Source organism: Bos grunniens, chromosome 11, assembly GCF_055505025.1.
Source record: "Bos grunniens cultivar Pamir isolate PY7600 chromosome 11, Bosgru_T2T1.0, whole genome shotgun sequence".
Lineage (NCBI taxonomy): Eukaryota > Metazoa > Chordata > Mammalia > Artiodactyla > Bovidae > Bos > Bos grunniens.
In genome coordinates, this window is record NC_141175.1 from 91,357,804 (window position 1) to 91,379,635 (window position 21,832).

Below are 21,832 nucleotides of genomic sequence, written 5' to 3' on the forward strand. Positions count from 1 at the left end.
TTTTACCTCCCTCCCCGCTTTAAAAGAAGATGCTTAGTGTCTGGGAAGGGCTTAAGAAGTCAAGAATGCAAAGGGAGGCAATGAAACAATTTTCTTAATCCGTGTCAAGGGAAAGTCGACCCCTCCGTAACGCTGAAATACAACTACTGCAGCCACAAGGAAATCCAGTCTTCTTCCATTCTCTCGGCACTTGGCCCGTCTACCCCTAAGCTAAGGAACTCTCTCGGAGCGCACGATGACCCACAGCTAAAGCTACAAAATGCCAGCTGGCTGCAGACATCCACTCTGGTGACTCTTTGAGACCCAGAGACTCATTCTCAGCCAGCACTCACCCAAATTTTGGGACCCCCACCCCCGACGATCCTCCCCCACCTGCCTCGCCCCATGACTCGCACATGCGTACACCAATTAGAAAAAGTTAGCGTGCTCCCCGCCTCGCCTAAGTCCCCACGCCCAGCTGCCACGCAGCCAGACTTCCTGCCCTTCTTGGGGCCGCTGGCTTCACTATTCAGCAATACGCATGTGCAAAAGGTGTCGCCTGGCCATCCTTTAGCCTGCCGGGGCAGGGCGACAGGCGGAACCAAGTTTCTTGCGCACGCTCCAGGCATGCGCAGTGCAGCGGCTGAGGCGCCAGCTGTTGACTTGGAAGTTCCGGAGAAGCAGCGCATGCGCGAGTGTACGCGTTGCCGGCGAAGAGGGGAGCCTGACGACTCGGAAATTTGAATACCACAGTAGCATGGAGTGTGACCTCATGGAGACTGACATCTTGGAGTCGTTGGAAGATCTCGGGTAAGACTGCCAGTGCACCGGTCTCCCAAACCCCACATTACAGACCTCCCAGGAACTCCTTCTCCGCCTCAGTCAGAGACACCTGCCTCTCCGCGCCGCATCCCGTGGCTCCTGGCTGTCGCCTCCTTGTAGCTCCGGGACCCCAATGCTACGTCCACTGCCTGCCCTGTCGGGTCGGGGTCCTCCAGCTACGACGCCCCTAGGCCTGCCCTGTGCGCCCTGCAGCCGAGTTACCCGCAGCGTTTGTCAGTCATGCGTGTCATTGTCTGGGTTCTGGCTCTCGCCACCACCCTCCCTGAGCTCCTTTCCTTGCTCCCTATCCTCCTGCCCTACCCCCTCACTCTGGAGGTTGCCAAAGTTGATCTTCTGTTTTCCTATTTGTCCTCCAAACTTTCTGCTCCTGTTTTGAGCCCCTAGTCCTACACCACCCCAGTTCTCTCAAAAAAAAAAAAAAATCTCCTTTGCCCAGTCATGTCTGCATGCACCCAGGCTTCCCTCAGCCACAAGTCTGTGCGCTGTGTCCGTTCCTCCTGCCAGCTCACTTGTGCACTTAACCTGTCGCCACCTTCTTGGGAATCATGGGGAGTTTCCCTTGATTCTGACCCTGCTTCATTGAGCCCCATTAGCCCTTTCCCTTCGGGGCATCTTCACCCACCAAGTCTCTGTATTTGTTGTGCATTTTGTCTCTCCCCATGACGGTTACCGAACCGTAATTCATTAGTATCTAGAAGCTGGAAATAGGGCTTCTTATCTCACTGGGTCACCCAGTTCAGGGTGCTCAATTAAAACTTGAGAACTTAGAATTTCTTGGGCTAAATGTGGTTCCAGAAACAAACTGTATGATTAAATATTTGCTTAAAGATATGGTATCCCCCCCAAAAAAAAGGAAAGAAAGAAAAGAAAAACAGATTTAGGTAACTATATTTATAAAGTAACGTTACCAAAACCTTCCCCTAGGTTTTACCTTGCTGTGGAAAACCTTTCTTATTTAGGAATGGATACCATGAGGTTTTCCAGCATCTGCCTGTTTAAGTAACTTGTCCTGGCACGGATTTTTAGGAAAGGAAATGGTAGTGCTTATCATCTTTTTTTTTTTTTGTCGACGTGAATTGTCATTGTACTTTTCCCCGGAACTTGCTCTGAATTTTCATGAATATTCTAGGCTTTAGGTGGCTTATTTCTTTGATGAGAGCCTATGGAAAAGTCACACTCGGTGAAATGGTGTCTTTTTGGTGGATCTCTCAAACTTTAAACTGCTAGATGTAAGACATGAAACCATTCAGTAAACATTTTTGAGGAACACTTCTGTTGACAGTGTTGGTCTGAGCACTTAAGGGTAGAGAGTGAGGTAGAAGAGAAGTTCACACTGTGAAAATAACGCTGTGGAGAGAACTGAGGAGAACCAGAAAAAGGAGAGGAAGTGGGGAAGGAAAACTGGAAAAGCAAACAAAGTCCTAAGCTTCCTGGAAGAACACTTAAGGAGGAGAGAGGATGGAGGTGAACCTTATTTAAATATAGTCACTCTGCATGGATAGAGGTCCCTTAACAATTAAGCGATGCCTCTTCTTCCCATTATTGTTCTTTTATTCTCTGTTAACTATGTTTTTCTTCTCTTGGGTAGTATAAAAGTCATTGTCACTATAATAACTCTAGTTAAATAAATCATGGAGATGGGTTGTAATGTAAACCGTGGGATACTCTGAAAATTTGACTATAAATTTTAACATATAACTGCCTAGTTTGGCGGCATTCAGCCATTAAAATTTAGCCTCAATTAAATGACATGTACTTTTCAAGGATTTGCTGTGAAAGATTGAGGGCAGGGGAAGTAAGTGATGGAGGATGAGATGGTTGGATGGCATCCATGGACATGAGTTTGAGCAAACACTGGGAGATAGTGAAGGACAGGGAAGCCTGGTGTGCTGTACTCCATGGGTCACAAAAAGTTGGACATGACTGAGTGAGTGAAAAACAACAACAATTAGAAATAAATGACAATCATTTATTTTTAGCCTGGTACACAGTAGGAATTCAGTAATTACTTGCAGGGAAAAATTAATAAAGTTTAAATGTGTAACAGGAAGAGAAGTTTCTAGGCCCAGTTTTTTTTATTTCACTGTCTATTAATAATTTGATTTTAAATCTAGATGCCAAACTGTACTATATATAACCTCATTTTTTTGTGTAAGGTTTCTTTTGTCCCATTAAATATGTAAGCATATAGTTATATTTTAAAAAGAACTGAATGTTATTTCTCTGGCATTTCTGTACCTCTAAATATCGAATTACCTTGAACATATTTAATAAGTATTTATCAATATTACATTTAAAAGATAAAATAACCTTCTAAAAAATGTATATTTTAAAATGACTTTGAGAATGACAAAATACTTAATTCTAGCTATTTTCTAGATTGAGGTTCGTTGTTACTATTGTCTTTTATGAATATTTAAACATTTAATAATTTTTTAAAATTATATTTGAATCCCTTACAAAGGATTGGGATTCATTTGCACCAGTTCACCCAAACATCAACTTGCCAGCAATTATTAAATTAATCTTGGCATTTCTCTGCTACTAGTACGTCTTACTAATTTTAACTATCATTAAATATAGAAGGAGATAATAATTGGCAAGTTTTTGCTTTTAAAGACAGTCATTAAAACCTCTAATTAATTTCTGGAATATCTTCTAGAAAAGATAAGCTAAGTTTAATTTCTCAAATAGTAAACTATAGCATGCACGTGTGCCTGTTCAATTGCTTCAGTCGTGTCGGATTCTTTGCAGCCTTATGGACTTTAGCCCACCAGGCCCCTCTGTCCGTGGGTTTCTCCAGGCAAGAATAGTGGAGTAGCTTGCCATGCCCTTCTCCAGGGGATCTTTCCAACCCAGGGATCAAACCCGTGTCTTCTGCACTGCAAGTGGATTCTTTACCACTGAGCACCAGGGAAGCCCAAACTATAGTATAATTTATCACTTATAATCTAGTTTTAATGCTAATTCAATTAAAGTGAGAAAGCAAACTTTTGTACAGTGAGTAAATGTACAGAGGTTGACATAATTTACTAGTATATGTGAGTCTATTCAGTATTCACATATTTTGAAGGGATTAGCTTGTTTTTTTAATGGTTTATTTATATATGCAAGTTTAGAGATTGGTCATTGTAGCTTTATTAAATCATTGCTTAATTAAATAAAATGTGAATATATTACATTTGTAACATATTAGATGTGGTTTTTGTTCTTCTGAAGTGTAATTTCTTACTCACCAGTTACAAGGGTCCATTGTTAGAAGATGGAGCTCTGTCTCAGGCCGTCACTGCTGGAGCCAGTTCCCCTGAGTTTACCAAACTCTGTGCTTGGTTGGTGTCTGAATTAAGAGTGCTCTGTAAACTAGAGGAAAATGTGCAAGCAACTAACAGTAAGTAAACATTTCAGTTTTAGGTGCAAATATAAAAATGAAGTTTGTATTTTGAGTGAACATTATCAGTATTACAGCTGAAATTTCAAATTCTTTATAAATGTAAAAAAAAAAATTCATAAGGAAACAGAATGCCTTTTTCCCCCCTCCATTGTTTTTATAGATAAGGTGATTCTGAGTTGAAAACCAGAATGTAGTCATACAGCTGTTTGTGGAAATTGAAAAGACCCTTTTACTGAGATACAAAAAAAATGGAGACAGAGTATATAAGAACTTTTCATTCTTTGTAAAAATTATAAGATCTTAAATTGGTGGCCAAAACTAGAAATTGGGGTATTTTTCTCTGAGGACTACCAAATTCCAGAAGTATATATAACATGTAAATACATTATAATTCTGTTATACATGAGGAGAAAAAAACACTTTATTAAGGAACTTTCTGTGTCATAGGAATGTATCAGTAGGTGCATCACAATCAGATCCATCATCATCAGATTTATGGTGTGGAGAGCTGTTTGATATTTGCCAATTTTGTTACTGCTTTAGCACTAATTTTGATGCTGTGAAAGAATCAAAAGCTTGGGACCTGACCCTCCACAACCTGGTTCCCTCCTATCATAGGTAAACCCATAATAGGAAACAAAGAAAAATGCTCACTTGCTACTCCACCCTTGTGGAAAACTATACACATAATCCCCTCCTACAGAATCCCATTTCGAAGAGCTTTACTCTTATGTATTTAGTATATTTAACGTGTATAGTTAGTTGCATTCAACTGTAATTGTTAAGGAGAGTGTAGTGTAAAAGTAGTAGCAACAGCTTACACTTACTGAGCACTAGCCATATTCTAAGCACTTTACAAGTGTTAACTCTTTTAAGCCCCAGGGCAACCCTACCAGGCTGCTTTTATTCCTCCTGTTATAGATCAAACAAGGAAGCACAAAGGTTAAGTCCCTTGCCTGAGGTCACACAACCAGTAAGGGATGCAGGCAGGCTGCAGCCCCCAGCAGTCAGGTTTGGGAGCCAGTGTTCTTTACATTGCCTGTTTCCCTGACATTTCAGAGACTGGGTGCCTTTGAAAACACTTAATACTAGATGGTAACTGTTTATAACCAGGAGCCCTGTTCAGATGAAAACATACAGAAGTCAATACAAAACAGGTAAATTATAGTGTTTTAGTTGAAGTTGAGAGGGAGTGCTTTGAGATCTCTCTTCTCCAGCTGCCTCTAACAGAGTTCTTTGAAACTCTAGAATTCACAGAACACAGCTTGCAAAACACTGGTAGTGCATTCTTCCCATTTTATAGGTAAGAAAATGGAGTCAAATCAAGTGACTCTCTCAAAGTGTATATAGTTAAATTTTACCCCTTTGCAATACTGGATAGAGTACTATCAAAACAGTAAGGAAGAAGAGCATTGCTTTTTCTTGGTTCACCAAGTAAATGCTATATCTGACATGTTATGAGAATACAGAAATCCAATTCATGTTCACCGTCTTCAAATGGGAATTTTAGACACAACGGAAACAAATGGAGATTGGAACAGTAGTTAAATGGTTCACTTTGTGGTTCACAGGGAAAGAAACTCGGTGAGTGCAGCAGGCTTTGGGGAAGGTTTCATCAAGGAGCAAGACCGTTGGATTTTGATGGATATGTGGGATTTAATTGAGGAGGAGAGGATAGAGGGCCTATCAATCACAGGGAGTCACTTAAGTTAGGACATGTAGGTAGAAATGAGACTGACCATTTCCAGGATGGTGAGGAGACCAGCCTGGCACAGCTAGAAGGAAAATTTCTGGAGGTTGTAGTTAACTACTATATACAAGTAATAGGAATTACTCCTACCAATATACCAGAAAGGGCAAGCAGAGAGGCTATGAAGAATCTTTAAAGGCAAACAGAAAAAATTAGATTGGATGAGGTGGAACTTAGGAATCCATTAAAGGTAGTAACCTGATGAAAACTGTTTAAGAAAGCAAATAGGCAGTTGTGTGAGAAAGGATGGATTAGAATAGAAAGGAACTTTTGTTAGGAAAATACTATTAAAATTTTCAATTTATAGATAATTACTATGCCAATGGGGAAAACAGTAATTTTTGTTAAATAAGATTATTTTCATTCTTAAAAGGCCCAAGTGAAGCTGAAGAATTCCAGCTTGAGGTGAGTGGGCTCCTAGGGGAGATGAACTGTCCATATCTTTCACTGACATCTGGGGATGTGACCAAGCGCCTTCTCATTCAGAAGAACTGCCTCCTTTTGCTCAGTAAGTTCATGGCTACTAGAATGTAGCTATTATTTTCTGTTTATGTTTTCCATGACTAATAAAACAGTTGAAAGAAAACTTTGTTTAAAATTTCTAACCAAGAAGCTAATGGTGGGTTCATGCACTGGTAGCAGTGTCCTTTTGTAATCGCTACTCTTACAGTTTAAGTGCAGTGTGGTGCTCAGCCTGCTGTTCTTCACCTAACATGACCAAAAGTAGTGCTAGAGGGTTATCCAGGTGTGGCATCATCCAAACATCAGTGTTCTAGACCAGAAGCACACTAAAATCAACTAGGAAGATACTATGGAAATAATGAAGATTTTTTTTTTTTTTAATTTGTGGACAGTAACCATTCTAGGCACAGTAAATGGAAAATGTAATTATTTAAAGTATTTTGTGTTGTTATTTCTTTGTGGCTGGGTAATTATTTGTGGATTTTGATTTTGTTTGTAAAGATGTCAAATTACAATGTAAGCATTTCTAGAATACTATTTGGATTGTTCCTGTACTTACTGATCAGTTGGGAAGTAAATTTTTATGAAAAGTTATTTCCTTCTATGTTATTTTTTTTAATATACTAACTACTATTTTTCTTTTCACCCTGAGAAACAGTAAGTAGACTCACAAAGTTTATTGCCTTATGTAAACTCTCCAATAAATAACCACCAGTCATCTTAAACTCAGAATTTTTGTAGCATTCTGAGACACATTTAGATTAAGCTTTGGTTAAGTGAATATTATAGTTCTTATTATGACAAACACAGTTCAGAGCATCTTTCAAATGTTTGTCTTTACAACTTAACTTTGGCTTCTGAAAAATGATTCAACTCCAATTTTGAATGTTTAGTTTTTTAAAAAGCGTATGTTCATAGCCATTATATTTAGGAACTAAGGTATTCTAAAATCACTTTAACGTCCCCTTTGTCAAATGATTGTTACTAGGTGGGTATAGGGGTGGTGGATGGGTGCATATTGTTAGATATTGCTTCAGATACTGATATTGCTGGCATGTAGTTCTTATACATGCATTCATTATCCTTCAAATTGTATAATTTCAATAACTGGCTCAGCCACAGTATACTCACTGAATCTTCCTTTGTAGCACTGCTTATCCTTACCAATACCTGATATTTGGCACTTAGAATATGTTATCTTACATAGGAAGACAACAGCTGTGTGGAAAGCTCAGTAAGGACCCTGAATTAGCTAATTCTTCCAGAGAGCTCAGAGTTCGGTCTTTCTGTTCCTGATACTTATAAAAAACCACTTGGAATATAAATGTTTTATAAAAATGCCTTTAACTCTTTCCTGTTTCTTAAGCAGACTGTTCTGAACATTATTATTTTGGACTCAGGGTCATCATTATATTTTAATGTGCTGTTACCTCAAAAGCTCTTCAAGAATATACAACTGTTTGCTCCTCAACTAAATGACTAAATCAACTAAAGCTTACTCTGCTTTTGGAATTCTTCATACATACATACACACTGCTCCCTTCCTTCTCTTTATCTTTGCTTCTGCTCTTTCCTCTTTCTGAATATTCCCCGGTTTGTATCCTCTCTCATGCTAGTACGCATTTATGTACATGTACTCATTCTCTTTTCAGTCTGTATAAATATTTCTCATCTTTCCAAGTATCAGTTGTCACATCTCAGTGCTATAATTTTACTTGCTTCTTGCAGCACCCTACCTTATTGAATGAATCTTTTAATACATTGTGTCCTAAACCTCGTTAGAATTATTAGTAAAACAGAATAGTGTATTCTCTAATAGTCTATAGTGGCTGAAAAACTCTCATGTGTCAGGTTAAGAACTGTTGTGGCTGTTCATTGGCCTTTGTGGTTGTCAGGATATTAATATTTCCCTTAGGTATAATAAGTCTGGTATCTTTGTATGCATATATTCTTTATTTCTAATTAGATTGTCAGTAGAGATAATCTTTTTTTGTTGTGTTTTATATCTTTCGTGCCTTTTCTGATATTATGAACCCACCAGTTACAGTTAATGCTTTTTGATGATAATTGTGTTGGTAAACTAATTTTGTGAATGCCTGAGCTATGTTGTCCCAAATTTAGAGACCAATTTATTAAATAATATATATGATTTTCTAGAGCAAGGGTTGGCAAACTTTTTCTTAAAGGGCCACATAGTATATATTTTCTGCTTTGTGGGCCATAAGGTCTCTGGCAACTACTTAACTCCACTGTTGCAGCATGTAAGTGGCCATAGATGACATGTAAATGAATTTTAGAGTGTGGCAACGTTGCAGTAAAACCTTATTTACAAAAACAGTTGATTATTTTCATGGCAGTGGGGTTTTACTGTTTTGATCTTTTAACTCATGCAGTTTGCTATACAGAACATGTTAAGATTCTATCAAACCCATTTAGGATGACCTTTCCAGAAACTTAGTTGTTTATTCTAGAATAGGATTTGGCAGCTTTTCAGAAATGGTCTGCTAAAATTATGACCCCTGTACTTCTCACATTACACCTTGGGTGTAGGAAATGAGATATTCAAGCTGATCATTCTTTTATACTTACTGTAGGGCTTAAGAGCCCAGAAAATGTCTTTTTCCAGCTCTCTTCCTAATATTGTCAGAAGGTTCTCACTTTGTCACATAACCTGAAATCCTACGATCCAAATGATTATTAAACATAAGGAATAAGATTGAATATTTTTACCTTCAACTGATTTACCTGAAGCAGATTGCAGCCCTCATTATACCTGGCTGAAGTCAACAAACAAGGAAATGATACTGATATGAAAGGACTCCGCCCAGAAATGATTAGAAAGTTTGGGGTTTTTTCTTTTCCCCCAGGGGAGGGGGTGAGAATGAGGAATGTAGGAGGAAAGGGAATGTTAAGAAGAATATAGATGAAAGAAGGTATTGTGTGACCTCCAGAAGGTTACATTAGGCTACTGGAGACCATGCATAAAAAAGGTGTTTGTAAATTTAGTACCTTCCCCCTTCTCTTGTAAGTGAAGCTTTGACTACTTAAAAATACTCTTTCACTCCAGTCTTAAACAGACTACTTGAGTGTTGGAAGGTAAGAGGGCAAGATAGTTATATCACTGGTGTGTATCAGTTGTGAGAAGTAAAATATAGATATATGTATATATATAACTTTTTTAACTTGCTGAAAATTAGCCACCTGCCATCTTTGCCAATTTGTTAACAGATGCCAACCCATGTTCTGGAGGTTCCTTAATAGTGAAATACAAGAATCAGATTTTAAGATGTGATCTACCTTGATCTTTCGGTTTCCAAAAAGAATTGTTTGCTTTTAAATCAGGCTTTAAACATATATTGGTTAAATACTGAATTACAGAACCAGTTTATATGTTACATAATTTTCAGGTAAAAAATGGTTTTTCTTTCTTGTTTTTATCCATTCTTGCAGCTTTATTACATATCATTAGGTCTATAGAGTTGTGACTCCAGACTTATGACTATTAATTGTAGCTGTATCTCATTTTGAAATCTTATTTTGTTTACTTCAGCATACCTCATCTCAGAACTAGAAGCTGCCAGAATGCTCTGTGTGAATACTCTTCCAAAAAAAGCTCAAGAAGGAGGCGGTAGTGAGGTCTTTCAAGAGTTGAAAGGCATATGTATTGCTCTAGGAATGTCCAAACCTCCAGCCAATATAACTATGTTCCAATTCTTCAGCGGGATTGAAAAAAAAGTAAGACCTTTAGTACCAGATTGTAGTGTATTAAAGGCATAGTCCTACAGTTGTTTGAAATGAAGCAAGTTAATTTCTCTTAATGGGAACCTAATGTACATATTTTTAAGTGATTGTTACTAAATGAGTTTTGCATTTTAAATCCTAGATACCGTCAAGAAAAATTGGTATTTTACTATTTTTTTAAACATATTAGCATGTTTCTTTTTCAAAAAGGAACCTTTGCACCTTGATTTATAAACTGAAATAAACTAGAAATAATGTAAAGAAAATTAGGACTTAAGTCCATTTAAAACTTATTTTATCATTGAACTTCGATACAATTAATTTTAAGGTCTTTATCATTAAATTTTACCACCATTCTCCCCATTGACTGGACAGAAAACAATGTAAATGTTTTGGGATTTTAATCCAGTCACTTTAAGTCTTACATGTTTCATTTGACAAATTAGTTATGTTAACTGCTAATATAATCTAGTACATGAAAATAAGTCAGAATTGTTTTTATACCACATATTTTCAACAGTTAAGAGTCTTTATATAATTGATTAGGAACAAGCAATTTCAATTAAAAAATTAATGAACAGAAGAGAATGATAATTATTATAGCAGAGTTATTCTCTATATGCATATCTGCTGGACTCTTAAGAATTGGTGTATTTGCCTTGTGGGGTAAATGGACACCATGATGCACAAATTTGGCTGAACTCTACGGGGGAGCAGCAGTGTATCCATAGTCCATATTTTTCTGTGTGTTCATTCATTCATTCAGCAAATTCATATTGAGTGCCCACTGTTGTCAGGCACTGTTCCAGGTGCAGTGAAGGACTCATACTTTCATAGACACCTGAGGAGTGGGTCAAGTGAGTGTCTTTATCGTGTGGGTCTTGTACATTTCAAAACATCCTCCACCTTTGCCTCTGTCAGGAATCTTCTTTTGATGGCAGGATATGATGGGAGTTGGGAAGATGAGGAGGATGTGTTTTACTTTTAGATTTGTTTATTCATTCATTTATGTTTTTGTGTCAGTTAAAGGAAACATTAGCAAAAGTTCCACCTAATCATGTGGGAAAGCCTTTATTGAAGAAGCCAATGGGACCGGCCCACTGGGTGAGTAGTGAGCATCCTGAGTAAACTTTGTAAGGAGCCATCTACCTATCTCAGGATATTTATGTTTGTGCTTTGAAGTTATATTCTCTAATATGGTGGACATCCTTAGAATCATTTTTGTAAGTCTTAAGATTTATCCAAAATAATTTTATGTAACGTTAGAAGTACTTCTTTCATAATTTGTAAAAAATTTCACACAGCTGATTAAATTGAAGTTCAGTATGATGCATGTTTCTAATTGCCAAATGGGTTGCCTTCAAGCCAGAAGCTTCACTGGGCTGAGCTCCACACAGTGTGTTATAGGAAAACTAAATGAGAATTTTGTACTTACATATTCTTTGTTCTATTTTGAGATGACATTATTATGCCTGTCATTTCATTAGTTTATTATAACTTATTATTCTGTTTAGTATATAACCTAAATCGTTTTGTGCTGATGCTGGGCATTCAGTTGTGAATGAAGCAGTTTCTCCCCTTTTGGAATAGGGGGTCAAGCAGATTTAAATTCTAACTGGTCTTTTTAATTTTGTTTCAGGAAAAGATAGAAGCAATTAACCAAGCTGTGGCCAATGAATATGAAGTTCGGAGAAAGCTGCTAATAAAACGTTTGGACGTCACCGTCCAGTCTTTTGGCTGGTCTGACAGAGCTAAGGTACACATTAAATCACTGAAAAGAGCAGAGTATTTCTGGACATGATCTTTAAACATACTTAACACAGCTTAGAGAAGGCAATGGCACCCCACTCCAGTACTCTTGCCTGGAAAATCCTATGGACAGAGGAGCCTGGTAGGCTGCAGTCCATAGGGTCGCTGTGAGTCGAACACGACTGAGCGACTTCACTTTCATGCATTGGAGAAGGAAATGGCAACCCACTCCAGTGTTCTTGCCTGGAGAATCCCATGGACAGAGGAGCCTGGTGGGCTGCTGTCTATGGGGTCGCACAGAGTCGGACACGACTGAAGTGACTTAGCAGCAGCAGCAACACAGCTTAGACATAGTGCAGACTGTAAGAGAAATACGTAGGAGATACACGTAGGGGTTTTTCTTTAGGGAATTACTGAGGAGCCATTCAGCAATAGTGAAAACATTTATTTTTCAATTTTTTAATATTTTTCAGCAAAGCTATATGTTGTAAACCCTACTGGAAGTATCCATTTATAAGAGAAAAGTAGAGTAGCTAAAAATTACTAAAAATAATAAAATTTTAAATTACTTGTTTATTGTACTTTAAGCTAACAGTTTAACTTGCTAATTAAATAAATTAATTAAATTTAAAATACTGATTTTGGAAGACCAGATATTGTGACCCATTTATAGAGAATTGGAGAATCCAGTAAAACTTCATTTTCTTACAGCTTAAATAAGATAATCCAGGTAAAGGTCTTGGTCATTCCAACCGATATTTATTAAATTATCTAGTATTTTATCAGTAAGTGGTAATTAATTGGCACAATTGGTTAATCTGACCTTCTTAGAACCCTGAAATAGAACTAATTCTTGAATTTATGTGGAGATTGATCCAAAATGTTAGAAGTTCCCTTAATGGTGGATTCATTTTTAAAAGTAGATTTTTTCTGAACTTTAATTGACTGAGAAAAGGTTTTTATTTAGTTCTCCCATTATCTTCCTAATACAATAAATGTTAGTTTCACCTAAAATCTTTAAACCATAGTATAGTCCTATTTAGCTGCTAAATTGACGGGGTAGATATTTACTGAATTACAATATCTTAGTGTTGGAAAAGGGTCTTAGAGATCAGTCTTAACTCCCCTCATTTTGCAACTAAAAACAAGTGGAGACCCAAGTGAATGGAAGGTTTTGCCTGAGATCTCACAGTGAGTCAGTAGTAACACAGGGAATAAATTGTTCTTTTTGGGGCCTGTTGTTGAGGAGATAGCAGTCCTTTCTTAAAATATCTTTGATGATAACAATCATTTCACTCTTGGCATAATACTGTACTTCAACAACAAAAACCTGCAACTTTGAGCTAGAAAAGCATGCAGTGATTGATGGATGTGCATGGACCCAAGGTATTAACACTGCAGCTCTGGGCTTAACACTGCCATTAGCGGACTCTACTTCTGGGGTTCTGATGCAGGATGTCTGAGCTTCTGTTTACTCTTTGAACTTTTGTTTCATGTAATGAAATTTGTGTATTTATATCTCACTTTGAAATACATTATAAAATCAGTTTTATTTGAAGCTTATATGAAACTATTTTCTCAAACTTGTTTCTATTCACCTAAAGATTGATTGAGCCCTTACTGTAGGTACAATAGTGACCACAAGGAAATGAAACATAAGACATTCAGGAAACGTTTCCCAGACAAGCTAATCTCTTTAGCCTTTTAATTATTAAAGAAAATTTAAAAAAAGAAAGTCCTTTGTCATCCCACTGTCTTTACCACGATAGCTGTTTCATTTTAGCATTATCTTCTTTACATATATAATCATAGTAAGCATCTTTTTTTACACCTTTTCACATAATATAATTTAAACTTTTACCATCAATGTTTGAGTACCTGCACATCACTAACAGACTGAGCAATTACGTTTTGTTCTTGTGCTATTTTCCTGTGTATTGTAGCTGTAGCTGTTGCTCGCAAAATTTAATAGGTAAGAATTTGTTGTCGTTTCCCCGCATTTAGGTTACTTTAATTTGCATTTATTGATCTGTCTGGAAAACATGTTTTGTATTTATTGGAACTTTATTTTATCTTGTGTAAACTTGCTCTTTATATTCTTCGTTCATTGATCTTTTGTGATCTTATGTTACAAATACATTAAACGTACTTCTACTAAATGGTTATAAAGTAGACTCTCTTTTTCTTATTTATAATAGAAATGCCTTCATTTTATCTATTTAAATATAAGATACAGATAAAGTGAAGGCATTTGAGACCAATGGCATGGGAAACCTTTTTGTTCCACAGTCTTAAAGGGAAGCCCCTTTATCTCCATACCCCTTCTGTCCCCTTTATCATTCCTTGTTGTATCAGCAGGTCCGACAGCTATACTCTAAGATAGTTCATCACTAGATAGGAGCAGTGGTGAGTATGTAACTTTTTCTCTCATTTGGAGCCTAGTAAATACTATCATCAAACATTTCGAAAATCTTTAACTTGTTTAGTATCAGTTTCTGTGTCACGTTGAAAACCAACATTTGTCTTTGAACACTTTCTTTCAGAGTCAAACAGAAAAACTGGCGAAGGTTTACCAGCCAAAACGCTCAGTCTTATCTCCTAAAAGTACTATTTCTGTTGCCCACCTTTTGGCTGCAAGACAAGACTTGTCAAAGATCTTAAGGACGAGCAGTGGCTCTATAAGAGAAAAGACTGCCTGTGCCATCAATAAGGTGACAAGACTACCTTTTCTTTCTAACTCATTTATTTATGTTTTTAAAATAAAGTAATTTAAAATTTAAAATATCTTTCGTATCCCATAGGTGTTGATGGGCAGAGTTCCTGACAGAGGAGGTAGGCCCAATGAAATCGAACCTCCACCCCCAGAGATGCCACCGTGGCAGAAGAGGCAAGATGGCCCCCAGCAACCAGCAGGAGGACGAGGAGGCGGGAGAGGGGGCTATGAACATTCCTCATACGGAGGACGAGGAGGTCATGAACAGCAAACAGGAGGCAGAGGTGGACGCGGCGGCTACGACCACGGTGGCCGCGGGGGAGGAAGAGGAAATAAGCACCAAGGAGGCTGGACAGACGGAGGGAGCGGGGGAGGGGGCGGCTACCAAGATGGCGGTTATCGAGATTCGGGTTTCCAGCCCAGCGGCTATCACGGTGGCCACAGTGGTGGCTATCAGGGCGGTGGTTATGGTGGCTTCCAGACAACTACATACACAGGAAGTGGGTACCAGGGTGGTGGATATCAGCAGGACAATAGATACCAAGATGGTGGGCATCACGGCGATCGAGGCGGGGGTCGTGGAGGGAGAGGGGGTCGTGGAGGCCGAGGCGGACGCGCTGGCCAAGGAGGAGGTTGGGGAGGAAGAGGGAGCCAGAATTATCATCAAGGGGGGCAATTTGAACAGCACTTCCAGCATGGAGGTTATCAGTATAATCATTCTGGATTTGGACAGGGAAGACATTATACTAGTTGAGGCTACATAGAACCTTACATTTTGCTAGAGCTCAAGTAATAGAAACTTAGTTTCAGAATCCTGAATTCAGCATTGATTTTGAATTAATGTGAGACCACCGGTGACAGGCAGATTCCTGCTTGGCATAAGCATTTGTAGGTCTTCATACAATACTGTTCCTTTGGTTTTTTTTTAATGGACTTACATAATGCCGTTTATTTGAGAAACACATACAATATCTCTCCTTTGTATGAAGAATTTCTTAAAAGGTAATTAAAACTGCCTTTAACTGACCAGTAGACTAATTCCACAGTCAGAACATGTGTATTTTTCTGAGGAAATTACTTGAACAAGTAGTTTTCATGTTTTCAATATGCAGTTTTGAAAAATGAGAATTCTTCTAGATTTTTTTAGATTTACAACTAGGAAACCTTCCTCATATTAACAATCCATTTATATGTGTTTTCCTTAAAGTATTCTAATGCCTATTTTCCAAGCACAGTTCTGCCCTGATTGGCTTTTTCTTCAGAGAGGTTATGCAACATTAGCTTCATGATAGAACTTTAAGGTCAGTTCCTATTAAATGAGCTCTTCTGCAGATAGCACATTAAGTAGCCTTATCCTTTTGACAGAATACTGTACCATATGCTCAACTCTGAAAACCTTGAACACGGCCAAAATCCATAAAGATTATAAAAGCAGACTAAGTTGTGAACCTATAGTACCTGTAGTCATTTAGTTAAGTTTAGCAATTCAAACTGACCTGCATCCATTCAAAACAAGTTCCTCTTTCAACTTTATTTTTACTTGAAATCTGCTAGAAGAAACAGCAAACTGAAATTTGTTTTATGCACGAGTTAATACCACTGGCTCAGCAGATACAAGTTGGTTTGCTTTGGGCAGGAGACTTTTTGTAATGAAAGAAATGCACTACCGAGTAAGAGGACAGACTTTTGCTTAGAGCAGGAGGCCCTTTATTATTGCTGCAGAAAACAAAAGCCTGGCTGAGTTGATGTTTGACACTCACCTTTACTGAAATCTACATGACGCTTCTTGCTGGGTTTTTGTACACGTAAATATTGTCAAGCTGTGAAAGAAAACGGCTGGAGGTGTGCTTTGTGTGAAAGGTGAGCAATAAAGTATCTGTATGTTCTCTCTTTGGTTTGAGTTTTATTTTAGACACTTTTTTTAAACTGATGAGTTTGAGCAAGCTCCAGGAGTTGGTGATGGACAGGAAGCATGGCATGCTGCAGTCGATGGAGTCGCGAAGAATTGGACACGACTGAGCAACTGAACTGAACTGATTCTGGACGCTTGCTTCAAGCTTATGAACTAAGGCCTTTGTTCCCCAAAGATTCTAAAGTGTTTCCTTGGAACATATAGTTTGTGGTAAAAGATAAAACCTTACCCTAAGTAAGTTGAAAAAGAGCCATTTCCGAGTTTTCCTTTTACTATCACTTTATAGCTAGATAACGTCACTACTCATCCCTGACCACTAGGTGTCGCTGTTGCTACACGGTCTGTCAGGCAAAGATCTTTAATGGCCCTGATGTTTTAGGGGCCTTTTTTGTTTGTTTCTCCATTCTTAGAGACATTTTGAATGAAGTGAATTCAAAATATATATTTATAAGAAGAAATAGTATTTCCTTTTCCTATTGGGCCTTTTAGAGTAAAGAACTCATAACTTACCATTAAAAATATTCTGTTTGCTGTTAAGCACATTCTTTTGATTGCCTAAACCATTTTAAAAAGCCTTGATCATTTTGTTAATTTTACCTGTTTATTAGATTTTTCAACTGGAATTTACCATTCTAAAGTGTTCAGATTTGAAGATAATTTAACATACTTTTATTTATCATTAAAGATTTTAAGTTGTATCTTGAAAGTTTTAAGTGTCTCTGCTTTATGCTGTTAAATATGTTTAGTATGTATAGGAATTACCTATTAGAAACAAAATTGTCAAGGTTTGTATCTTAAAGTAGTATCTTAGAATGTATTAACACATACCTTTGTGTTTGCTTTAATCTGTTTTCTAGCATCAGTCTCCACATTGTACTTAACATGTTTCATTCTTTCGACAAATAGAATTTTGATTTATTTTTATGGTTAATAGCTTACATTTCTTATGTCATTTTTATATGATTACTTTTCATGTATGAGCATAAAAGAAAACATGATATATTTCTTGACAATGCACTTATTCTGCTTCATATCAGAACTTTATTTTCACATTATAATCCCATAAAAGAATTGTCTTTTAGTTTCTTTTCTTTGACATATATTTTAGTGCTCTAGAAAGAGGATATTTCAAACCACTAGTCAGTTTTGTTATATTAAAGTTCTTAGGTTTATTTAGGGTGTTGATTTTACATACGTTCTTAACCTTTACTTGTAGAAAATAATGACTTACTGGTATAGGGAATGTAGGAATTTCTTGGAGAAACAATTTTTAGGAGGGAATTTTTGACGTGTGAAATCTTAAAATATATATATATTTTTTGGCCACACTGCATAGCATGCAGGACCTTAGTTCCCCAACCAGGGAAGTAACCCACCCCCTGCAGTGAAACCCTGAGCCTTAGCTGCTGGACTGCCAGGGAAGTCTCAAGATACTGTTTCTTGTTGGTGTTTTGTTTCCACCTCTACCAGGAGCTAGAACAGGATGTCAACATTTTCTGTGAAAATTACCAGAGATATGCCACTACCATTTCCATTTCTTGCTCTAGGTCCAAAGCTAGTGTCTGTTGGCTACCCCCAAAATATACCACAATGGCATATTGATTATTTTAAATTAAGAAACTGCCAATGAAAGAGGGACACTGACCCTCCTTTCTGTCTCACAGAAAGCAAGAAATGAGTCTCTCATGTGAAACATATACTCCATGCACCTAAAGATAAAAGGATACCCTACTTGTGGAAGATAAGGAATTCAGGTTGAGAAGCCCATATAAACAACCTTGTTACTTGTTTAATTTACTACCCCAAGCCCAAACTAGAGTTTTCACTAATTAAGTGCCCCAAACCTGAGTTTCTTTGACCTGTTAATTCATCACAAAAAAAATTTTTTTTTCTTTTATCTAAATCTTGAAAGCCGCCGCCTTTGGCTGGGTTCCATTTCTGTGAGACCTCAGCATGCAGAAATTAAAATTTGTTTCTTTTTCTTCTACTAATCTGTCTTAGGTCAATTTTATTATTAGTCCGCAAGAACTCAAGGAGGGTAGAGGTGGAAATTTCTTTCTTCTCAACACATCCAACTGGAATAGAGCTAAATAAACTCATGCTGAGGGAAAGCATTTAAGTTTGTTTCTATGTACCGCTGATCTTTGAACAATGAGGGAGTTAGGGTTGCTGACGCTCTGCACTGTGCATTCAGCTGCAGATTGTATAGCACTGTATTTATTGAAAAAAAAAATCCACATTTAAGTGGACCTGTGCTATTCAAGGAGAAGGCAATGGCACCCCACTCCAGTACTCTTGCCTGGAAAATCCCATGGATGGAGGAGCCTAGTAGGCTGCAGTCCATGGGGTCGCTAAGAGTCGGACACGACTGAGCGACTTCACTTTCACTTTCATGCATTGGAGAAGGAAATGGCAACCCACTCCAGTGTTCTTGCACTGCTGCCATCTATGGGGTCACACAGAGTTGGATATGACTGAAGCGACTTAGCAGCAGCAGTGCTATTCAAACCTGCATACTTAGTTGTTTTTCCACTGCCCAGGTCATTTACATTCTTACACTGACTTTTTTTTTGTTGTGCTCATCCTACCATTTTGGACACTTTATTTGCCTGTGTTACACTATTTTGAAAATAGATTTTTAATGTGTGTATACTACTTAACCATCTCCCCTTTAGGTAACCTGGATGGTATTTGATTCAATTTTATCTAAAAATACATTCATCACAGGGTATCTAATATTATATAAAGCTCTTTTCCCCCTACTTGTTTCTCTCATTTTCCACTAACATGATGGTAGTCACTAGAAATGCTATGTGTTGCTCAGTGCTACACATCCACATTTGTATAGGTTAATGTGTTCCAAGGGTTCAGATCAGTGTTTAAGCAGGTATGTATGTCAGTGTTGAAACTCTCCTTCACCTTGGGTTTTTTGAGTCACCTGCAAAATTGTGTTGCTAAAGACGTTGCATAAACTTAACAGTTGGCGTGAGAACTTACATAGTAAATCATTCACTGCTCACTAAATGTAAATGCAGAAGCCTAGGGTGGAAATGGAGAAAAAAAGAAATTTAACATATTTCCTAGGAATTTGAGGGAAAAGCTTAGGGGAAAAGTCTATGAAAATGACCAGTACATGTTAAGTTACTATACTTTCCTCAATAAGAGAGGCCTGCACTTCAGTAAACACTTGAATGCTGCTCTATTCAGGCACCATGTTGGGTATTTGAAGCACAAAGGTCAGAAAGTCCCTGCCTTGGAAAATGTCCAGAGGCAGAGCCAGAAATAGATGATTGTATCATAAGATAATAAAAACTGAATATTGTACCAGGGAGCTAGGCTAGCACAGTGTCAGAATTGCTCATATGAGATGGAAATTGCCTGGAGAAGTTGGGAAGGTTGCAGGGGTCAGGTTATGGAGGGCTCTATGTACTTTCCCAAGTAAACTGAACCTAATGTATGTGCCTTAGTATGCTGAGGCTTGTAGCCTGGTCAGTTTTGGATTCTATATAATAATCACTGGCTAAGAAGTAGAGAATCAATTTAAGGAGGGAGGAAAAGATTGGAATCAGGAGCTTAGAGCTTAAATTAATATAGCATAATTGAGCAAAAGGACAAATTCAGGAAATATTTAGGAAGTAAAATTATAGGATTTTTTTGTTTAGAGTAAGAATAAGAAATCAGTGTGACTAGTTTTTTGTGTGGGTGTGCTGTATTTTTTTTTTAAAATAATTTGTTCACTTTTAATTGAAGGTTCAGTAGAGACCAGTTGTGTGGTATAGAAGACCAGTCACAAGTCGAGTCACAAGTTTCACTAACGTGAAACTACAGAAAAATTTGTTTCATTCTAACTAATCTTCAATTATCAGAAATTTATTTAAACATTTCAAATGAAACAACTGGAAAATAAACCCTAACCTAAAGGAATGAGAAAGGGCTATTTGATAATCTTATTTACAATGATGATGATCTATAACAGTTTAATATCTTGTATGTGTGTGCTATATGCTTAGTCACTTCAGTTGTGTCCAACTCTTTGCAGCCCTTTGGACTGTAGCTTGCCAGGCTGCTCTGTCCATGGGATTCTCCAGGCAAGAACACTGGAGTGGGTTGCCATGCCCTTCTTCAGGGGGTCTTCCTGACCCAGGGATTGAACCTGCGTCTCTATGTCTCCTGCATTGGTAGGCAGGTTCTTGACCATTAGCACCACCTGAGAAGCCCTTAGTATCTTGTGGGGCTGCTATCAGTTAACTTCTTATCCAGTTACTGAAGTGCTTGCTATGGAAAAATAAAAGTGATTGAAAACATGTTTCCCCAGAGGTACTTTCTCTGTAACAAATTAGAGCTATGAATGTGTATCTGTATTAAAATTCGAAAGCAATGGCTGGTTGCAAGAAATACTTATCTAACGATTTCATTTAGAACACCTTAGAGGCAGGTAATCTGGATTCAGAACCTGGTACACTAGCTCTATGACCTTGAACAAGTTATTTAGTTAAACCATACCGGGGTTCCCTAGTGGCTCAGCAGTAAAGAATCTGCCTGCCAATGCAGGAGACACAGGTTCAATTCCTGGGTCAGGAAGATCCCCTGAAGGAAATATGAGGAGGAAAGAAAGGAAGGAAATGGTAACCCACTCCAGTATTCTTGCCTGGGAAATCCTGTGGACAGAGGATTCTGGCTGGCTACAGTCCACGGGGTTGCGAAGAGTAGGACATGACTTCGCAACTGAACAACATCACCAACAAACCGTACATAATCTTCCAATCTGGAAAATCTGGATAGCAGTTCCCGCCTGCATAGGACAAGTATGTGGTTTAAGTGTGATAATCTGTGTTAAGTGCCTACCATAGTGTATGGCACGTAATAGGCATTCAGTGTTTAGCAATTATCACTACAGAGGTAATACTCCGAAACACCTTAAACAGAACCTAAGAGATTATATATCTTTTCCCTTCCTGTTTCATTTTGAAACAAATACTTCAAAGAAGTACATGGCATTCTCTCCTACAATTTCAAAACAGCCTAAAATATCCCAATTGCCTGCACATACAGAGTCTATGATGGACAGTCACTATGCATCCTTTTGCTTTTTAGGTTTTTGTTCTTTTTTTTTTTTTTTTTTGGTCTGACAGGAGAATTCTTTTCCAGTGTATTTAGTGTGTGTTTAGAACAGCCTTGTAACAGCATCATCAAGGAAAACCAAGGGAGTGAGTCGAAGATTAGGAGACTCATTGCTCATTGGCTCATGTTACAGAATTCTTTTTATATCTCTTTTGAGTGTTCCTTCTAGGT

At 37.8% G+C, this 21,832-nt stretch overlaps 1 protein-coding gene across 1 annotated transcript; it reads left to right on the plus strand.

Moving 5' to 3' along the window:
- The first annotated feature begins 661 nt into the window (after positions 1-661).
- Positions 662-16,514, plus strand: TSLIG3A (tRNA splicing ligase complex subunit 3A). The gene is made up of 8 exons (XM_086327476.1): positions 662-789; positions 4,062-4,210; positions 6,337-6,471; positions 9,976-10,160; positions 11,190-11,270; positions 11,806-11,922; positions 14,459-14,626; positions 14,717-16,514. The coding sequence occupies exons 1-8, from the start codon at positions 737-739 to the stop codon at positions 15,380-15,382; spliced, it is 1,554 nt and encodes a 517-aa protein (XP_086183602.1). The 5' UTR covers positions 662-736; the 3' UTR covers positions 15,383-16,514.
- The last annotated feature ends 5,318 nt before the right edge of the window (positions 16,515-21,832 follow it).

Excerpts from the sequence above, each read along its gene's own strand:
- TSLIG3A (XM_086327476.1), top strand. The coding sequence starts at position 737 with ATGGAGTGTGACCTCATGGAGACTGACATCTTGGAGTCGTTGGAAGAT. Across the intron at positions 790-4,061 it reads GAGTCGTTGGAAGATCTCGG|TTACAAGGGTCCATTGTTAG; the intron begins GTAAGACTGCCA and ends CTTACTCACCAG. Across the intron at positions 11,271-11,805 it reads CAATGGGACCGGCCCACTGG|GAAAAGATAGAAGCAATTAA; the intron begins GTGAGTAGTGAG and ends ATTTTGTTTCAG.